The sequence below is a fragment of the Solanum lycopersicum genome, chromosome 4 (assembly GCF_036512215.1).
Source record: "Solanum lycopersicum chromosome 4, SLM_r2.1".
Lineage (NCBI taxonomy): Eukaryota > Viridiplantae > Streptophyta > Magnoliopsida > Solanales > Solanaceae > Solanum > Solanum lycopersicum.
The window spans coordinates 20,251,229-20,269,738 of NC_090803.1; the positions used below are offsets into that span (position 1 = coordinate 20,251,229).

Below are 18,510 nucleotides of genomic sequence, written 5' to 3' on the forward strand. Positions count from 1 at the left end.
ATATAAATTCATTAATGGAAATTTCTCTGTTGTAAAGATTAACTAAGAAATAAATAATAAAAATTAAACTAATAGAAACTTAAATTGGCGTTATAAGTAGTCATATGAACCTTTCTTAGTCAAAAAATGAAATATAAGAAATCGTAAATAAGTAATCTAAAAGGGCAATGTTTATCTAGTAATAACTATATTGAACAAAACTTAATGAGAGTCTAAATCAAATAAGTAGAAGTGATAAGTAAAGTCATTCATTTTTCTCGAGCAATAAAAAACGTAAAACTTCTTTAAATTTTAGAAAAGATATTTAGAAACATATATCTACATCACAAGAGAAATTTGTAAAAAAAACAAAAATTTAGGCTACATCATGTTAACTTCACATATTGGAACATTACACACAATTGTATATATTAAGAAAGAAAATTGTTATTATGTCATTAAAATTATTTTTCTCAAGTACTCGAGGTTTTGAAATATAGACTCTTTTAGATAAAACGACTTACTTCATCACAATACTGGTATCTAATATTCCGCAAAATTTCGGACTCACTCAATGATAATAAGTAACACAAAAATATTATAATGCAATAAGAAGAAGAGTAGAAGATTAAAAAAATTGTGGTTGAAAAATGAGAGGAAACCTCTCTATATATAGTTAACAAAGGGTATCAACATACTTTTATTGTATTTTATCTAAGAATTCATGACCTTTTCAAAAAGTTGCAACTTATTGGGAAAGTCATAACTCGTCGAAGAAGCTACAACTATTTGAAAAATTCACAACTCAGCGAAAAATCAAAACCCTTTGGAAAGAGTGACAACTTATCGAAAAAGTCACAATCTATATAATGGATATTACAAGAATTTAATATCCCAGACGTAGAAGTCACAAGTAAAAAGATTTTTAAGAACGAGTATAATTCCCAAAATTTGACCCAATGTAAATGTCTTGTGTCACAATCAAGTCACATTAGACCATACGGACTTTTAAAAGCTGGCTTTGAAATGACACAATCTTTAACATTCAACTAATGATACTTATATATAAGATCAGTCTTAAAGAAGATAGTGGCACCTTGAACATAGTTTAACATGTTGTCAATTAGTGAATGATATACTTATTCTTAATTGTGACGTTGTTCAACTGAAGATAGTCGATACTTATTTTATTGGAATAATATTTACTACACATGAAAGGGTTATGGAACCCAGGGAAAAGACTAGATATGATGAATCTGTTATTTTGAAAGTGTTTATTTTTTTATGCCAAACTGTAGAAACTTCTATTCAACCAATAGCAAATGTACACAAGTGGTTTGTTTTGGACTCCAGAACTATTACTCAAGAGATTACCTATATACCTATACTAAATAATTATAAGTTAGTCCAGACACAAATAAGCATTTAATTGATCAAGAATTGGTTGCCACTTCTTTAGGAAATGTCCTCTAATATGAAATTGGAGGAAAATTTCATTCAATCTCTTCGCATGAGGTTCATTTAAATACCTTTAACTTCAAATGTAATAGACACTTGTTGAATAAAACCAAACACAATAATTTTGCGACTTGTCCACTTCTATGCGCTTGATATACTGTGGTTTCACGGTATTATTAATACTTTTTCCTTAAGTTTAGTGTGTCCAAAAGCCTTTTTGTGCTAATTTTTATATAAGTTTCTCTTTGTTTTGCAGGAAATTTGTACAAAAATTAATGCGGAGATTTTTAGCGATGAATTGTAGAAGAGATCACCTACGGAGCTTATGACGGTCCGTCGTGCTTGTGACGGTCCGTGGGTGGCAGCGTAGTGCAGCTGCTGAAGGAAGATGGGGAAGTCTGACCAAGTGTGGGATTACGAAGATTGTAACGGTCCGTCGTGGTTGTGACAGTCCGTCCTGCAGGTTCGTCGTGAAGTTCAGAGAAGTGATCCCAGTACCTAGATTCCAAGAGTTGAAGTGTTTTGGAACGAGACCCTCGACAGACCGTTTTGCTAATGACGGTCCGTCATACTTGCCGTCGAGGGGAATGAAGATAGCACCAGAGAAATTGAGAAAGTATGGGACGACAGGGTACATGACGGTCGTCGTGACCAAGACGGTCTGTCGCGAGGTCCGTCGCCCCAGCCGCGTTTTGGCAGATTTCCAGCAATTAGAATCCTTGTTTAATTAGTTTTTTTGTTTTTTATAAATAGTTCGAAAAACCTCATTTTTGAGGTTAGACTCTGTTGGTTTAGACTCTGTTAGGTTAGACAGTAGATAGTTAGACTTCGTATTATTAGACTTTGTGTATTAGTGTTAGATTTTGAGATTCATGCAAGTGATTTTTGGAGATTAATCAAGAAAACTTTGGTTTTTATTCTTTCTCATTGAAGTAAGTACATGAATTCTTATTTAATATATTTGAATACTATGTTTATGGCTATGAGTAACTAAACTCCATAACTAGGGTTGTGGGAATCATAGGAAAATAATGAGATAAACCCTAACTAAAATAACAATTCTAGATTAGTGTCTTATATGTCTTAATAATTCTTTCGCTTAAATGTCTTTTAAACGGATGGCCAACGTTAGAACTCGCCTTAATGCTACTTGCCGGACCAAGGAGGTAGATAATAGGAAAAGAATTATTAACATAGATTTAGTGTATACTATCTAATAGGATAGTATTGATTGGTATGAGGTAATAACTTAGTCAAATATCGAATACGAAGCTTAATATGAGGTAAGGATAAGGGTTAGGATAGCAACACACGTAGCCGGACCAAGGTGCGGAGTGAGATTTTCTAGATGCCAGACCAATGATTTAGAAATACATAACTTATCACTTTGCATGCAAGATACTAGGAAAGAATTCTTATAGTTAGAATTATCTAGTTAAGAACCCGTGGGGAACACGTAAACCCTAGTTACCTTGATTAATTTATTAAAATCCAACTATTAAAGTTGTTAAGTGTCTCTTTCAAGTTTGTTATTTATTTCCGCTCAATAAGAAATAGAAACCCCCCCTTTTATATTTTTACTTTCCAAGGAAGTCATTGACCAAGCAATATTAATAACAAGTTGAAGTTAAGTCTAGACTATTTTCCTTGTGAGAACCATTTAAACCTTACTAGTTGGGTTATTTACTTGAGACAACCGCTTTACTTCTCAAATAAGAAGTAAGTTTGAGCATATCAAATTTTGGCGCCGTTGTGTCACTGTGCAGGCCTGGGCTACCGTATCAGCAAGATCATCAGCAAGTGGGGGCAGCTCTAGATGGGGCCCTATGCGTGGAACCAACTCATTGGCCTTATCTCTAATGAGGGCGATGTCTACAGTGCTCTGTGGGGTCTTAAGCTGATTTACGTGCCATATGGGCACACCTGCAGACCTGCAAAGGGCAAAGATCATACACGGGAAGGGGTAGGTAGTAGTGACCTTGAATGCCCTCTCGTGCATGACTGCTTGGAGAAGCCATGCGAAGTCCACCTCGAATACGTCTAACATTGCAGCCATCAACACTGCTCGATCCAAGGTAACGATGTTATCAACAGCTGTGGGGGAAAGGCAGTGACGGACGAGCAGCCACAAGAACTTTGCTGTGAATGTGAGGTTGGCCTTCTTGATGGCCCCATTCGGCTCACTGACCCAATCGGCACCCTCTCCATGTATTTCGTTATGAATTTTCATCCATTTAGAGAGTGAAACCCATACCCTTGTAGAACATCCACACTCGAAAAGAAAATGACTGCGTAATTTTGTTGAGAATGTGTTACACTAACATAACTAGTGAAACAATTCTACTCCATTTTCTGAATCTTTGAACTGTTGAAAGTCATAGATAGACGTTGATCCATAATATAAGTTGATGTCTTGGCAACATACCTATTGAAAGTGTGAGGAACTTCTGTGGAACTTTTGGGAATCATTGTTGAAACAACTTGTACATTTACTTGATATGTAGAGCCCCTTGCTGTGAATACTTTTGTAGATCATCAATCATATTCTTATTCGTTAACCATTTTTAAGCCTCAAGGATATTTCTAAGAAGCCAACATTCTTGTTTAGAAATTGGTGCCTTATCCAGAGATCTGTACTTGATGTAGAAGTTGTTAATCTGATGAACAAATAAGTTTTCTTTCTTTACATCCACGACCCGTAAGAGCTTACATATAGCTTCCTTATTTCATAGGTTGTAGTTTAACAAACCCACGACTCCAAAAGATTTTGGCCTACATATGGTTTACTAATCCATCAAAGCTCTTTTAGTATTCCCTATCCATAAGAATGTATGACAAATACTTGTGACAAATTAAACCTCTTTCTTCAGTAGGACGAACACTTTAGTCTAATACGTCTACATCTCGAATATCTCACTTTTCATCAGTTTAATTCGACCACCATAATATAAAACTTTGCTGTCCAAAATTTAATCGTTGTGGTCTTATCTCCACTTGTGGCATGCATTGCAATATAGTGATATTCCTTGAGGACAAGGGAACTGTAAAACATCAAAAATCCAAGACAAGATCTAGATCCTAACATAAGTTTCATAAGCTATAGACACTATTTTAAGGTCTATTTTTATGAATATAAGTCATTTAGGAAGTCTATAAACGAAAACTTCCAAGAACCTTTATGACCTTCGAAAACTAGTTCATGGAGGTACTAGCGTGGCTTAGCTTATTTGACTAGATTTTAGGTGTCATAAATCGATGAAAATTGTTGGAAGGATGTATAACATATGTTTAAGTTGATTCATGGTCGAAAAGTATGGGGTACGACTTCCCAGGACAAACCAAGGGACCTTGAGGAGGACCCTTACAAGTGAAGTCAAACACTACCTGAGTAGTGTGCACCCACGAGAGGGTATGACTAGGTGTGTGTGGATCGATAAGGCGTCGATGCCATACGTAGAACAAAACTTAGACAGGTAATTGTGGGGCCTTCTATGCAGAGTCTCTGACAAAGAATAAGTATGTGCAACACGGAAGGGGGGCAGGTCCATCGATTGATCCACGATCCATCAATCATGGTGTCTTCTATGACACAAAATTGGTGCACGTTTTCACTTAGGTTATTCAAATATTTGGACTGGTTAGTAGTTTAATAAGGGGTTAGGAAAGTTTGATTATGTGCATTAACACCCTATATAAATACCTAACCTAATTAAGACTAACAAAAAACTATCATAACTCACAAAACAAATTCTCTTCCTTCTCTCTTCCTTCTCGCTCTATAGGAAGACACGATTGAAGACCAAGATAGAGGAGTGTTTTTGGGTATGTAAAGGGATAGTTACACCATCAATTTTTCATCAAACATTAAGGTATGGTATCTAGTTCACCTTTGAGACCTCTTTTCATCAAAGAGTTCCTTCAATGTATTTTCAAAAGTTGAGCTTTCAAGTGGGTCTTTCCCAATCTTGAAATTAATTTTATTAGTGGATTGTTTTATGTTTTGTTTTAGATAATGTGAATATATTAAGATGTATTCTAGCCTAATTATGATACATCTTTATGGTTTGGTGTAGTTTGCAGAAGATGACCCTTAACCCTTAACCCTTAACCCTAGGTTTTTGATATTGATATGAACTAGGTTTTATTGGTTCAATTGACTTGGTTATTTGTTGATTACTACTATATGATTTTGTTACTCTAATATTTGATGAATTAGGATGATTTGTATACTTTTATGCTAGTTCTTGAGAAGATGATCTAGGTTGTGAAGTATGTTGCTAAATAACCTAAGTGTCTTGTGTTAAGCTTTAATCTACTATTAAATAGTGATATAGTGATTATTCTAGCCTTTTTATTATGTTGGTTATTGACTTACGAGGGTTTATACCCAAATTGAGTTGAATTTATGGTTATGGTAAGACTTTGATGATGAATTATGAATGAGACTTGGTAAGTCTTATGATCCCTATCTTTTACTTTAAATTATGGTTAATTGTAATTAAGTCATGATGTTGTATTAGATTATTCCTTGTATTAGGATTGATAGGATGGTATGATGTTGAATTGAAATGTCTTGACTACGGTTTTTAGGTGTTACCTTAAGATGTAAATGTTATAAGGATGGTGAGTGATTTACAAATGTGCCTTATTATGATAAGAGAATGTTAATATTCTAACCTCACCTATGTTAATTGTAATGAGAGGATTATACTCATGCAATTCTTATTGAGCTCTGACGATGATAATGATGTTTATACAAGGGTTAGACCATATGACCTACAATAAGCTATGATGATTAATAAAGGACATTAAAGACATTTTTAAAAGGTACTTAGTTTAGCACCAGATTCCACACTTAGTTCTTGTGGTCTATGTCGGTTCAGGCAAGTATTACCTAAAATAAAACGAAGTAATGAAGTATAAACTAACTAAGGTTACTTGAGAGGTTCACTTAGCCTAGGTATGGGTGTGGGACTCTACCTATACCTTGCACTAGTGTGCTTTGAAGGAAACTTAAGGAGGTTTTTACTATGTATGAATATGCTTATAATGATACATTATATGTATATGATGAACTTGCACATTGTTGATGCTATATGTGATTGTTGTCACTTAAGAATATGTGTTGGTCTACATTATTAAATAATGAGGATAAGTACTCCACAATGTTATTCCATGAGAAGCAAGAAGTTAGTAATGATTCTTGTTTGGTTACTTGATTGAGTAAGGTTATGGGGATTTGCATGATCATTTTATTTGTTTACTTGATACGTTTTCATGGGTAATTTTTTTGCTTTTGTTATAATGAAATGTACTCGTATACATGCTTGTTGCCCAATATGACTTGATGATAGATTTAATTGAATAGGTATCCAACTATATGCTATTTATGTAGACTTTACTAGACTTGATGTTGTTGGTTTTGTAATGTACATGTCTATGACTTAATGAACATGAAATATTGGTTTGTATGGTTTTTTCGAATGTGCATAAAGGTTTTAAAATGATAAGTTCATACTTTATGTAATGTCCCTTTTCTTAACATGTTATCATAGTATGTGTGTATATGGTCTTATACTTAGTACAAGTGGTGTATAGACCCCATTTCTCCCTTTTCCCCAACATTTTAGGTTTCACTCATTGAAGTGCTTTGAAGAGGAAATTGAAGAAGGTATGGATCTCTTATTAATCTAAGTATGTTAGGTCCTCACTTTCCGAGGGCGATTCCACTATAGAGCTATGATATTGTTCTAGTATTAAAGATTATTATGTTCTTTCCTTTTAATTTAGTATGAAACATTGTATAGTCCATGTGAGGCATTCTTACCTTGATGTATGGGTTATGCCTAAGTTCTTACATTCTTATTAGATGGTTATGAGATGAGACGACAATTATGACGATATTATCTTTGATATATAAATATCTTTGTTCAATTAAACTAGAAGACTAAGTAATCTTCATATACGAAGGTATATATATAAAATGTTTATGTAGAGATCTATGTAAACCTTCAAGTAGATAAAATGAAAAAGTTCTTAAATTTCCTCTAAATTTGACTTATGAATGTATTGATGTAATGTAAGAGGCTAGTTTTATTCCTCAAAGAAGACGTCGGTTACGTATAGGGGCTATCCCCAATTTGAAAAACTTGGTATGAGAGCATACATTTGAAATATCTTTTAGTCTATGTCTCCCTTAGCCACATCTATGTAAGTTCGTATTAAGGATTGTAAAGCATGTCACACTTATGGATAGGAATTTACATGATTCTTAGGAAACTCTCACTTTCTTGGAAGTCCATTATCAATCCTTTTGAGTGATTATCTCTATGTGCTTTGAATTTAATCGTATTATTATCATTATAGTTAAATGCATACTCGAAGGGATGCGACACGAAGAGTTGAAGAAGAGATTGCCAATATGGGAGTTCCACCAAGTGGTGATCAAGTTCCTCCTCTTGAGGAAGATGTGAATGATTACCAAGCTCCGGCAAATCCTTCTCCTTTGACGGATGAGAACAAAAGGGCTGCTCTTCTCAAAATTTCTCAAGCCATGATGTCCCAATCTAATTCGGAGGTTGTACCAAAGGAAAATGAACAAGTTTCTACTATGGCCTCTTGTCTAAGATACTTGTAACAACCCTAAAAATTAATAGGATAAATACTTAAGGTGATCTATTTATTATTTTAAATCTGACATTTTAAGGGCATAATGGTCCTTTCATTAGGTTAATTAAATCAGGTTTTTGTTTAAATTAATAAGGAGTCCTAGTTTGAATAATTCCCAAACAAAAACTCCTATTATTTTACTACCCTTTCTCACGATCTATTTCACATTTCATCCTTCTTTCCCTCCTGTTGGTTCTGCCAAGAACAACAAAGAACAGAAATAATATCAAGAGTTCTTCACACTTGAAGAACTCACATGAAATATTAATAAAAACAAAGCAACCATAAACGTTAAGGAAAAGAGAAGTTGTTCGTCGAGTGGGGTGGACGTCGAGGTAGCTTGGACTGATTTTGGAGAGGGTTTTGGGCAGCAAATTTATGGTTTGAACATCAATTATGTATGGGTTGCTTTCCTCTTGGTTCCTTTCCCAAGACACCCCTTAATATTCAATATATTCATTCCGAAAACTAGGATTGTTCCCCCTTTGTATGTCCCTGTCAATAGCTCCCATTGAACTTTAGATTGGGTATTTTTGCTGGTACAAAGTAGGGATGATATGTGTTTTCATGATGTTTGTGTTTAAGTATGCATGTTGGAAATTGTGTGAATAATGATTATGTTGTTTGAAATCATGTGAAAAAGTTGATGTGTGGTTGCAATGCGTGGCAATGAAGTAGTCACTGTTTTGGGACGTATGGAAGCATGTAAATTCTTCTATTTTATGTGTTAAAGTTGTGCACGATGTGATGTCCATAGGGTGTGTGAAGTTAAAAATTTTGAGTGACAATGCTTGACTAATGTAAGTACTAAACTACACCTAACAATGCACTAAATACTTGGTTAAATGCCCTAAGAAACAAACATGAAAAGGTTGATGAAAGGAAGCTAAAAATTATTTAAAAAAATTCCAGCTTGGTGTACTTCAAAATTTCGTTCAAGAAGGGGGTTAAAATTTGTAAATTTAATACATTTAAAATAGGTGAGGCCACCATGATTTAAACCTTTGACCTCACCCTTTAGATACTGGAATTTCGCGAGCCAAAAAAAAAAAAGGAAAAGGTGGATGGGGCTAATCGAAATGGGGTCTATTGGGTTAGTAAGAAGAGAATAAGAATTAAAATTAAAAAATAGGAGGCGTGAGAATCGAATCCACGACCTCCAGGTAGCGAGTGAAAGAAAAATATTAAAAAAGGCAAATTTGAGGCGTGGAAATTGAACCCACGACCTAAAGGCTGGAAAGGAGAAGGCGATTTAAATAAGAAAAAAAATGAAGTGAGTTCGTGGGGGCTGGATCCCACAATCTCACTGCCTTACGCCTAGACTAGTGAGTTTTAATTAAAATTTAACTAAGGAGGTTGTGGGGGTTTGAACCCGCCACCTCCCAATGCTATAGCTAAATTAAAAACAAAAATAAGGAGGCTGTCGGAGTTCGAACCCAGAACCTCCCAATGCCCTAGCAAAGAAAATAATAATTAAATTGACGAATAAAATGGAAGAGGTTCTGGGGGTTCGAACCCACTACCCTTAGGCCAATTTATGAGTAAATAAAGTAAAAAATTTAAGGTACAATGTTACTTTTGGAGTTCGATTTAGAATTCTAATATTATGGAAATTAAAAATAAAATCAATGAAAAAATGTAAATTTTATCCAAGTGATTAGAATTTGTGTTTCCTTGCCCAATCTTCCGTAATTATATACAAGTCATACGCAAAAAAATAATCAAGAATAATGCCACCTATTTAGATTGAGATCAACATCTTGGAATGTATCCAAGATACATAAGTCTTGTACTGCATAATCTTAGGATTGTATGAATCAATTAACGAACTATGAATGAAGCCCCATTGTTTGTATGTATATACTCATAAGTCTAGAATACGTTCAAAAGTAAGTAAACCTAAGATGTATGCAATGAAATGATGAACCCTAGAAGGGTTAAGTATGAGTGTAAGATACACTAAATGGCCAAGTGCATTGGCATAAGATGAGATGAACAATAAAATGAGGAAATGAACAATGAAATGATGAAACCCTAGAAGGGTTAAGTAACGGTGTGAAACTCACTAAATGGCCAAGTGCATTAGCATATGATGAAATGAACATTCACATAATAAGAGATGAGTAACTATGAAAGGCAAAGGTGTTAATGATAAGGAATGTGGTGACAACATGATATGAGGCTAAAGTAAATGATGAGAACAAAATCAAATGATACTAAGTAAATGTTACCAAAACGTACTCATGCATGAGAGTGTAAGATAATGAAAAGACCAGCTTCTATGTACACTCTAATGAAAGTATTGAGACTTACACTCTTAATACTGATGATGATATGGTAAATCATCAAATGAGCTATGATGTCCTCATACTAGAAGCCAACTTCTATGACGTATGAGTTGAATGAAATGGGACTTTATACTGAGCACCGATAGGCTAGCTATGAGTGGTGATGCTTCTTTAGTGAAGGGCGGGTTTTCACGTAACTAAGATGAGACTCCCTGGCTTGCTGGGTATGAGTCTCCTTACATCTCCAATTCTTCGGACCTATACAACAAATATAGGGATCTGGCGGGTTTAAATTCCAATGTATGCTAGCATGTTATGGGTCACTTTGGCCGGTTATTCCACCTCTTTTTGCTGTGGTGGAGACACTGGATTTCATGAGGCTCACATGATCTATGTCGGTTAAAGTTAAAGTTCCCAATAAACGAATGAGGCCAGCCTCAAAGGATGCACACAATGAAATTAATAATACCAATGGTGTTAGGATAGTATAATCAAAAGGTGAGTTAGATTCAATTAATGACATTAGGTCATTCTTGGTCATTGAACAACGAACTTAATGGAAGTCTAAAACTACATCCTAGGTATAACTGGTGTTTACACTGTCCTATCAATGAAATGAAATGGAGTACGTATGAATGAACGGAGCAGACTCTGTGTTTGTTAATGAAGACTCCCTAGTTGCGGTCCCATCTGTTGAGCCCTCATTTCTGGGATGTCTTGATGTTGATTCCATGATTCCAAGGTCTCATGGCATATGAATGATTGATATTAAATAAGTTATGTGCTACATGCAAAATGTGTTGTATGCTATATTATATGTGCTATGTGTAAATGTTATGTGCTGCTTGAAAATGTGAAAAGTATGATGGTGTATGTTATTCTCATGGCATAACTTTCCTATTCAAAATTTGGAAAGCTCACTGACTTTCCTAATTAAAATTTAGAAACCTTCCTAATCTCTAATTGGGAAGTCCACTGACTTGAGTTCCAAAAATAATGTTATTAGGAAAGAGCTATTTTTTCTTATGCATGTCCTTGGTGTGTGCTTTCATATACCCATACTTATTAGAAGTGTCTAGTAACCCTCTACAAACTCTATTATTTTAGGTGTAGGCACAGATGGACGATGGAGCTATAGAATCTTCACTGCATTAATCCAGAACTTCATCATTTATCCAGCTTTGGTAGGTCCTCATGATTTCGAGGATGGTGTTGTTTTATATTCTAGCTTATTTTTAGAGTTGAGCTAGTGGAGCATGTTCCACTAGCGTTTCTATCATGTTTTTACTCAGAGTTTGTATTGGTGCTATTTAGGTAATTATACACTTAATAAGAACTAAACTATTTCTTTCAGTTGCTTATCTCTTAAAGTTAGATGACTGATGGTGAAAAATTACGTATTAATGAGAATGTTTCTTTAAGAATGTTAAGAAACTAATAGTTTCAGATTTTCCTCTAAAAATTAACTTATGTAAAGTAAGAATGACATAAGTATGTTTGTCTGCCACCTCTGAGAGGCCAACGACACCGGTCTCATTTGGAGTCTAAATTCCAGTCGTGACAAAGTTTGTATTAGAGTGATAGGTTGAATTCTGAGGATAATATGTTTACATCAACCACATTGAGTATCTTCTAAGACATGGTGTGAAGTGCACCACTATCCTCGATTAGAGACTGCATGATGTATGGTAAAATTTCCCTTCTTCTGATCATATCGTGCTTTTCCTAATGTCTGAGTTCTTGATGTTATGAGCATGTATAACATAAATCCTTGTCGTTTTTCAAAGAATGAATACTTGGAGAGCCAAGGGTTAAAGGAGGGGAGGATCAAGTGCTACGGGTAATCAAAATCCCCCCAGGCTCTAGTTGAATGAATGGCCATGCTAGTTAACCCTGTTGGGTTGACTGATGCTGAGGTGAGGGCATCTCTGGCGCAGATGGAACAGGCTGTTACGATGCAGGATCAGGATATGACTGCCCAAGTCAACCAGCAGGATGTTCAGAGAGAAAACCCATCGGTTCTCAATATGGTTGACAGACTGCGAGACTTCACGAGGATGAACCCTCTTATTTTCACAGGGTCTAAGACATCAGATGATCCTCAGGTGTTTGTGGATGAAGTATATAAGATAATGGTTGATATGGAGGCCACAAATACTGAGAAGATTGAGCTGGTTTCGTATAAGCTCAAGGATGTTGCACAGACTTGGTGCAAGATATGGCAAGATAGCCATATTTTGGGTGGATTGCTAGTCATTTGTGAGATGTTCAAGATAGCATTTATGGAGAGATTCTTCCCCATAGAGATGAGGGAAGCCAAGGTTGAGGAGTTCATCAATATTCAACAAGCCTCTATGACGGTCAGGGAGTATTCCCTAAAGTTTGATAAGCTATCAAGGTATATTAGTTTCCTTAGTATTTAACAACAAGAATGAGGATAATATCGAGCTTTGTTGAAATTATCAAGGTATGCTACTTCCCTGGTTTCGAACAGCAGGGATGAGATGAGTATGTTGCTCACAGGAATCAATGGAAACTTGGAGGAGGAGTGTCGGTCTGCGATGCTAGACCTTTCAAGGTTGATGGTGCATGTACATCAGGTAGAGGAAAGCCGTAAGAGGAGAGGTGTTCGTGATGTTAGGAGGCCTAGGTCTCAAAATCAGGCAGGTCCAGCAATGGAGGCAATAGAAACAATTTTGGCGTCCCTGAGCAGCCCAGGTTCAAGAAGGGGCAAAAGAGTTTTCAGAATTCTAACTCTTAGAGGAGTACAACACCTAGAGGAGCCAAACATTAACCCAAGAGGGGCAATGGTGGTGAGATGCAGCGTACTAGGAAGATTTGTGTTATGTTTGGTCGAGCTCATAGTGGAGAGTGTAGACAGGGCACTAATGCCTGCTTCAGTTGTGGTAAGAGTGGACACATGGTCAGAGACTGTCCATATAACAGAGGTGAGGCTGGAGGTAATTCTTATCCTAGTCCTAAACCACAGAGTGCACCAGTAGGCAAACCTCCCAAGAGGAACAAATATTATGCCTTGAAGGGCAGGGAGTAGCAGGAGAAGTCCGCTGATGTGGTCATAGGTAAGCTGCAAATATTCTCAACTTCTGTTTATTCTATACTAGATCTAGGGTCAATGCTTTACTTTGTGAGTCCTCTCCTCTCTCTATCTTTTGAAATACTACATGAAGTTCTTCATGATCCTATAGTGGTTAGTACGCCTTTAAAAGAAAGTGTAAGAACTGAAGGATTGCCCAATAGTTGTATGTGGTGGGACTATGTGTGCGGACTTGGTTGAACTACCCATGCATGTTTTTGATGTTTTTCTTAGCATGGACTTGCTTCAAAGTTTTTATGCTTGCTTGGACTATCATAGTAGAGTAGTGAAATTTCGATTCCCTAATGAAGAAGAGTTAGTATGGGAGGTGTAAAATTCTAGTCATCCTAATTCCTTGATTTCAAATCTAAAAGCCAATAAAATGATGTCGAAGGGGTTACTATGTCAGCTTGTGAGTGTTAATGATTTAGATGATGACATTCCTTCCATAGACTCAGCGCCTGTAGTAAATGAGTTCCTAGATGTGTTTCCTGATGATTTTCCTAGAGTCCCTCCCCTTTGAGAGATTGACTTTGGTATTGACTTAGAACCCGATACCAAATCAATATCAATTCCTCCTTATAGAATGTCTCCAGCAGCACTCAAAGAGTTGAAGCTGCAGTTAAAATATCTCACTGGTAAGGGTTTCATTGAGCCAAGCATATCCCCATGGGGCGCTTCAGTGTTGTTTGTAAAGAATAAAAATGGTACCCCTTAGAATGTGTATCGATTATCGATACCTCAACAAAGTCACTATAAAGAATAAGTATCAACTTCCCAGAAGAGATTATTTTTTCGATCAGCTCCAAGGGTTTAGTTTCTTTTCTAAGGTTCATGTTCATTCAGGGTATCATTAACTTAGGGTTAGGGATGGAGATATGTCATTTGGTCTCATGAATGTACCTGCTACATTTATGGATCTCATGAACAAATTCTTCCGTGAATACCTTCAATATTTCGTAATTTTATCCATCGATGACATTCTTATCTACTCTAAGACCAAGGAAGAGCATTAATAACATTTGAGACTAACCTTGCAGGAACTTACATGGAATCAGTTGTACGCCAAATCCAACAAGTCTGAATTCTGGTTGAGATTAGTGACCTTCCTGGGTCATGTTGTATCCGTTGAAGGTGTGGAGGTGGATCCCAAGAAGACTGATGTTGTTAAGAACTGTCCAAAGCCCCTTACTCCCACTGACTTCCGTAACTTCTGGGATTGGTTGGTTACTACCGCATATTTGTAGAGGGCTTTTCTTCCATTTCTTCCCCACTGAGATCTTAGAAAGAAGAAAGCCATGTTTGAATGGATAGAGAATTTTGAGAAGAGTTTCCAGTTGCTCAAGGACAGACTCACTGCAGCCCAGGTGCATACTCTGTCTATGTGTGGTAAGAATTACACTGTCTATTCTTATGTTTCTAGAGTTGGTTTGGGTTGTGTTCTTATGCAGGCTGGTAAGGTGATAGTCTATGTTTCTAGACAGCTCAAGGTTCATAAGAATAATTATCCCACTCATAACCTGGAGTTGGCAGCTGTGGTGTTTGCACTGATGTTGTGGATGCATTATCTGTATGGAGTGCATATGGATGTGTTCACAAATCATAAGAGTCTCCAGTACGTATTCCTATAGAGGGAGTTGAATCTACGTAAGCGGAGATGGTTGGAGTTATTGAAGGATTATGACATGAATGTGCACTACCATCTAGGTAAGGCTAATGTTGTGGCTGATGCTTTGAGCATGATGAGCATGGGGATTACACCCCCACATTGATGACGAGAAGAAGAAGTTGGCAAAAGATGTACAGAGACTTGAAAGACTTGGTGTGCGATTGGTTGACTCTACTAGTTGGGGTTATTAAGTTCATCCTAGTTCTGAATCATCCTTGGTAGTTGAAGTCAAGAAAGGTCAGCAACTTGATCTTGTGTTGATGGAGCTGAAGGACATAGTGTTGTTAAAAATGATGGAGTCTTTTGCTTTGGGATATGATGGCATAGTTAGATTCCAGGACACGCTGTGTGTACTAGATGTGGATAATTTACGGACCAGGATTGTGGAAGAGGCCCATGGTTCAAGATATTCCATACATCCAAGTTCCACCAAAATGTATCATGATGTTAAGAAGATCTACCGGTGGGATGGCATGAAGAAGGATATTGGATAATATGTGGCTAAGTGTACTAATTGTCAACAGGCTAAGGTAGAGCATCTTAAGCCTTGTTGTTTGACTCAGATTATTGAGGTTTCGACTTGCAAGTGGGAGGCCATTAATATGGTCTTCGTGGTTGGTCTTCCAAGATCAAGGAGGCAGCATGACTCCATATGGGTTATTGTGGAAATATTGAGTAAGTCTGCTCAATTTATCCCTCTGATGTCTACCAACAGAGGCGAGGATTATGCGAGACTTATATTGATGAGATTGTGAGGTGGCATGGTATTCCTTTGTCTATCATTTGAGATAAAGGAGCTCAGTTTACTTCACATTTTTGGAGATCTTTCCAAAAAATCTTGGGCACGCAGGTGAAGCTTAGTACAACCTTTCATTCTCTGAATGATCGGCAGGCAGAGCGCACCATTCAAACATTGGAGGACATATTGAGAGTGTGTAATATTTACTTTAGAGGTAGGTGGGATGACCATCTACCTTTGATAGTGTTCTCACATAATAATAGTTATCGCTCCAGCATTGGGATGGCACAGTTTGAGACACTGTATGGTAGGAGGTGTTGATCTTTAGTTGGGTGGTTAGAGGTTAGAGAGTCATCCATTTTTTGTCCAGAGATCTTTCATGAGGCCTTAGAGAAGGTTAGAGTGATTAGGGTCATGTTGGATACTTCTTACAGCCAATAGATGTAATATGCAGATAGCAAAAAGCGGCCCTTAGAATTTGAGGTTGGTGACCGGGTTTACTTGAAGATATCACCTATTAAAGGAGTATGATATTTGGTAGAAAAGGGAAGTTGAGTCGGAGGTATGTTGGGCCATATAAGATCCTACAACGTGTGGGTGAGGAAGCCTATAAGTTTGCATTGCCTGCGGAGCTATCTTCTATCCATCAAATCTTTCATGTCTCTATGTTTAAGAAGTGCCTAGGTAATCCATCATTTATTCTACCTGTGGAAGGTTTGGAAGTTGATGAATACTTGTATTATGAGGAGTTACCTGTTCAGATCTTAGACAGGTAGGTCAAGCGGCTAAGGAACCAGGAGATTGCCACAGTGAAGATATTGTAGAGAAATCATCTTGTTGATGGTGCTAGGAGGGAGGATGAGGCCGACATGAGATCCCGCTACCCTCATCTTTTCAACTCTTGAGGTTAGATTCCCTACTCTTAAGGCTATATTTCCTTATTTCTCCGTAATTTGTTGCTATTGATTGACTCTGCATAATGATTATGTTATGATCTGATTGGAATTACGATGAGTATCGGTAGTATCATTCCGGGACGAATGTTCCTAAGGGGGGGATAATGTAACAACCCTAAAAATGAATAGGATAAATACTTAAGGTGATTTATGTATTATTTAAAATCTGAAATTTTAAGGGCATAATGGTCCGTTGACAAAGCTAATTAAATAGAGTTTTTGTTTAAATTAATAAGGAGTCCTAATTTGACTAATTCCCAAACTAAAACTGCTATTATTTTACTACTCTCTCTCACGATCTCTCTTACGTTTCATATTTCTCTCCCTCACGTTGGTTCTACAGAAAAAAAAACAAAAGTAATATCAAGAGTTCTTCACACATGAAGAACTCACATGAAATTTAGAGAAAAACAAAGCAACCAAAAACGTTAAGGCAAAGAGAAGTTGTTCATTGAGTGGGGTGGACGCTCTGGTAGCTTGGACTTATTTTGGAAAGAGTTTTGCGCAGAAAATTCATTGTTTGAACATTAATTAAGGTATGGAGTTCTTTCCTCTTTGTTTTTTCCCAAGAGACCCGTTAAGATGCAAGATATTCATTCCAAAAACTAGGATTGTTCCCCCTTTGCATGTTCCTGTCACTAGCCCCCATTGAACTTTAGGTTAGGTATGTTTGCTGGTACACAGTAGGGATGAAATGTGTTTTCATGATGTTTATGTTTAAGTATGAATGTTCAAAATTGTGTGAATGATGATTATGTTGTTTGAAATCATGTGAAAAAGTTGATGTGGGTGGGTAATGCGTGGCAGTGAAGTAGTCACTATTTTTGGACGTATGAATGCATGTAAGTTCTTGCCTTTTATGTGTTAAAGTTTTGAACAATTTGATGTTCATATGGTGTGTGAAGTTAAAAATTTTGAGTAAAAAGGCTTGGCTAATGTAACTACTATACTACACCTAACAATGCACTAAATGCTTGGTGAAATGCCCAAAGAAACTAAAATCAAAAGGTTGATTAAAGGAAGCTAAAAATTATAAAAACAAATTCCAGCTTAGTGAACTTCAAAATTTCGTTCAAGATGGGGGTTAAAATCTTGAAATTTTATACATTTAAAAGAGGTGAGGCCTCAAGGATTCGAACGTGTGACCTCACCCTTTAGCTACTGGAATTTCGCAAGCAAGAAAAACATAGGAAATGGTGATTGGGGAGTATCAAAATGGGGTCTGTTGAGTTAGTTTGAAGAGAATAAGAATTAAAATAAAAAAATGGGAGGCATGAGAATCGAAACCACGACCTCCAGGTAGAGACTGAAAGAAGAGAAAAATGTAGAAAGGAAAATGTGAGGCATGGGAATCGAACCCACAACCTCAAGGCTTGAAAGGAGAAGGCAATTTAGATAATAAAAAAAATAAAGTGAGGTTGTGGAGGATCAATCCCACAACCTTACAGCCTAATGCTTAGACTAGTGAGTTTTAATTAAAAATTTAAATAAGGAGTTGTGGGGATTCGAAGCCACAACCACCCAATGCTATAGCGAAAATAAAACAAAAATAAGGAGGTTATGGGTGTTCGAACCCACAACCTCCCAATGCCCTGCGAAAAAAATTTAATTAAATTAACATTTAAAATGGAAGAGGTTGTGGGGGTTCGAACGCACAA

The 18,510-nt window shown here is 36.5% G+C and overlaps 2 protein-coding genes across 2 annotated transcripts; both read left to right on the forward strand.

The window, feature by feature from the left end:
* The first annotated feature begins 12,268 nt into the window (after positions 1 to 12,268).
* LOC138347987 (uncharacterized) lies at positions 12,269 to 14,735 on the forward strand. Its single transcript, XM_069296593.1, has 3 exons — positions 12,269 to 12,792; positions 12,889 to 13,354; positions 14,529 to 14,735. Exons 1-3 carry the CDS (start codon positions 12,269 to 12,271, stop codon positions 14,733 to 14,735), a joined length of 1,197 nt encoding a protein of 398 aa, XP_069152694.1.
* Positions 14,736 to 14,786: 51 nt separating this feature from the next.
* Positions 14,787 to 15,651, forward strand: LOC138347988 (uncharacterized). Its single transcript, XM_069296594.1, has 3 exons — positions 14,787 to 14,855; positions 14,940 to 15,103; positions 15,360 to 15,651. Exons 1-3 carry the CDS (start codon positions 14,787 to 14,789, stop codon positions 15,649 to 15,651), a joined length of 525 nt encoding a protein of 174 aa, XP_069152695.1.
* The last annotated feature ends 2,859 nt before the right edge of the window (positions 15,652 to 18,510 follow it).

What these genes read in the sequence shown, in the direction of transcription:
- LOC138347987 (XM_069296593.1), top strand. Translation starts at nt 12,269, where the DNA reads ATGGCCATGCTAGTTAACCCTGTTGGGTTGACTGATGCTGAGGTGAGG. An exon ending in AAGTTTGATAAGCTATCAAG is followed by an intron (nt 12,793 to 12,888) that starts GTATATTAGTTT and finishes GGTTTCGAACAG; the next exon opens with CAGGGATGAGATGAGTATGT. An exon ending in TAACAGAGGTGAGGCTGGAG is followed by an intron (nt 13,355 to 14,528) that starts GTAATTCTTATC and finishes CTAACCTTGCAG; the next exon opens with GAACTTACATGGAATCAGTT.
- LOC138347988 (XM_069296594.1), top strand. Translation starts at nt 14,787, where the DNA reads ATGTTTGAATGGATAGAGAATTTTGAGAAGAGTTTCCAGTTGCTCAAG. An exon ending in ACAGACTCACTGCAGCCCAG is followed by an intron (nt 14,856 to 14,939) that starts GTGCATACTCTG and finishes GTTCTTATGCAG; the next exon opens with GCTGGTAAGGTGATAGTCTA. An exon ending in ACAAATCATAAGAGTCTCCA is followed by an intron (nt 15,104 to 15,359) that starts GTACGTATTCCT and finishes AGTTCATCCTAG; the next exon opens with TTCTGAATCATCCTTGGTAG.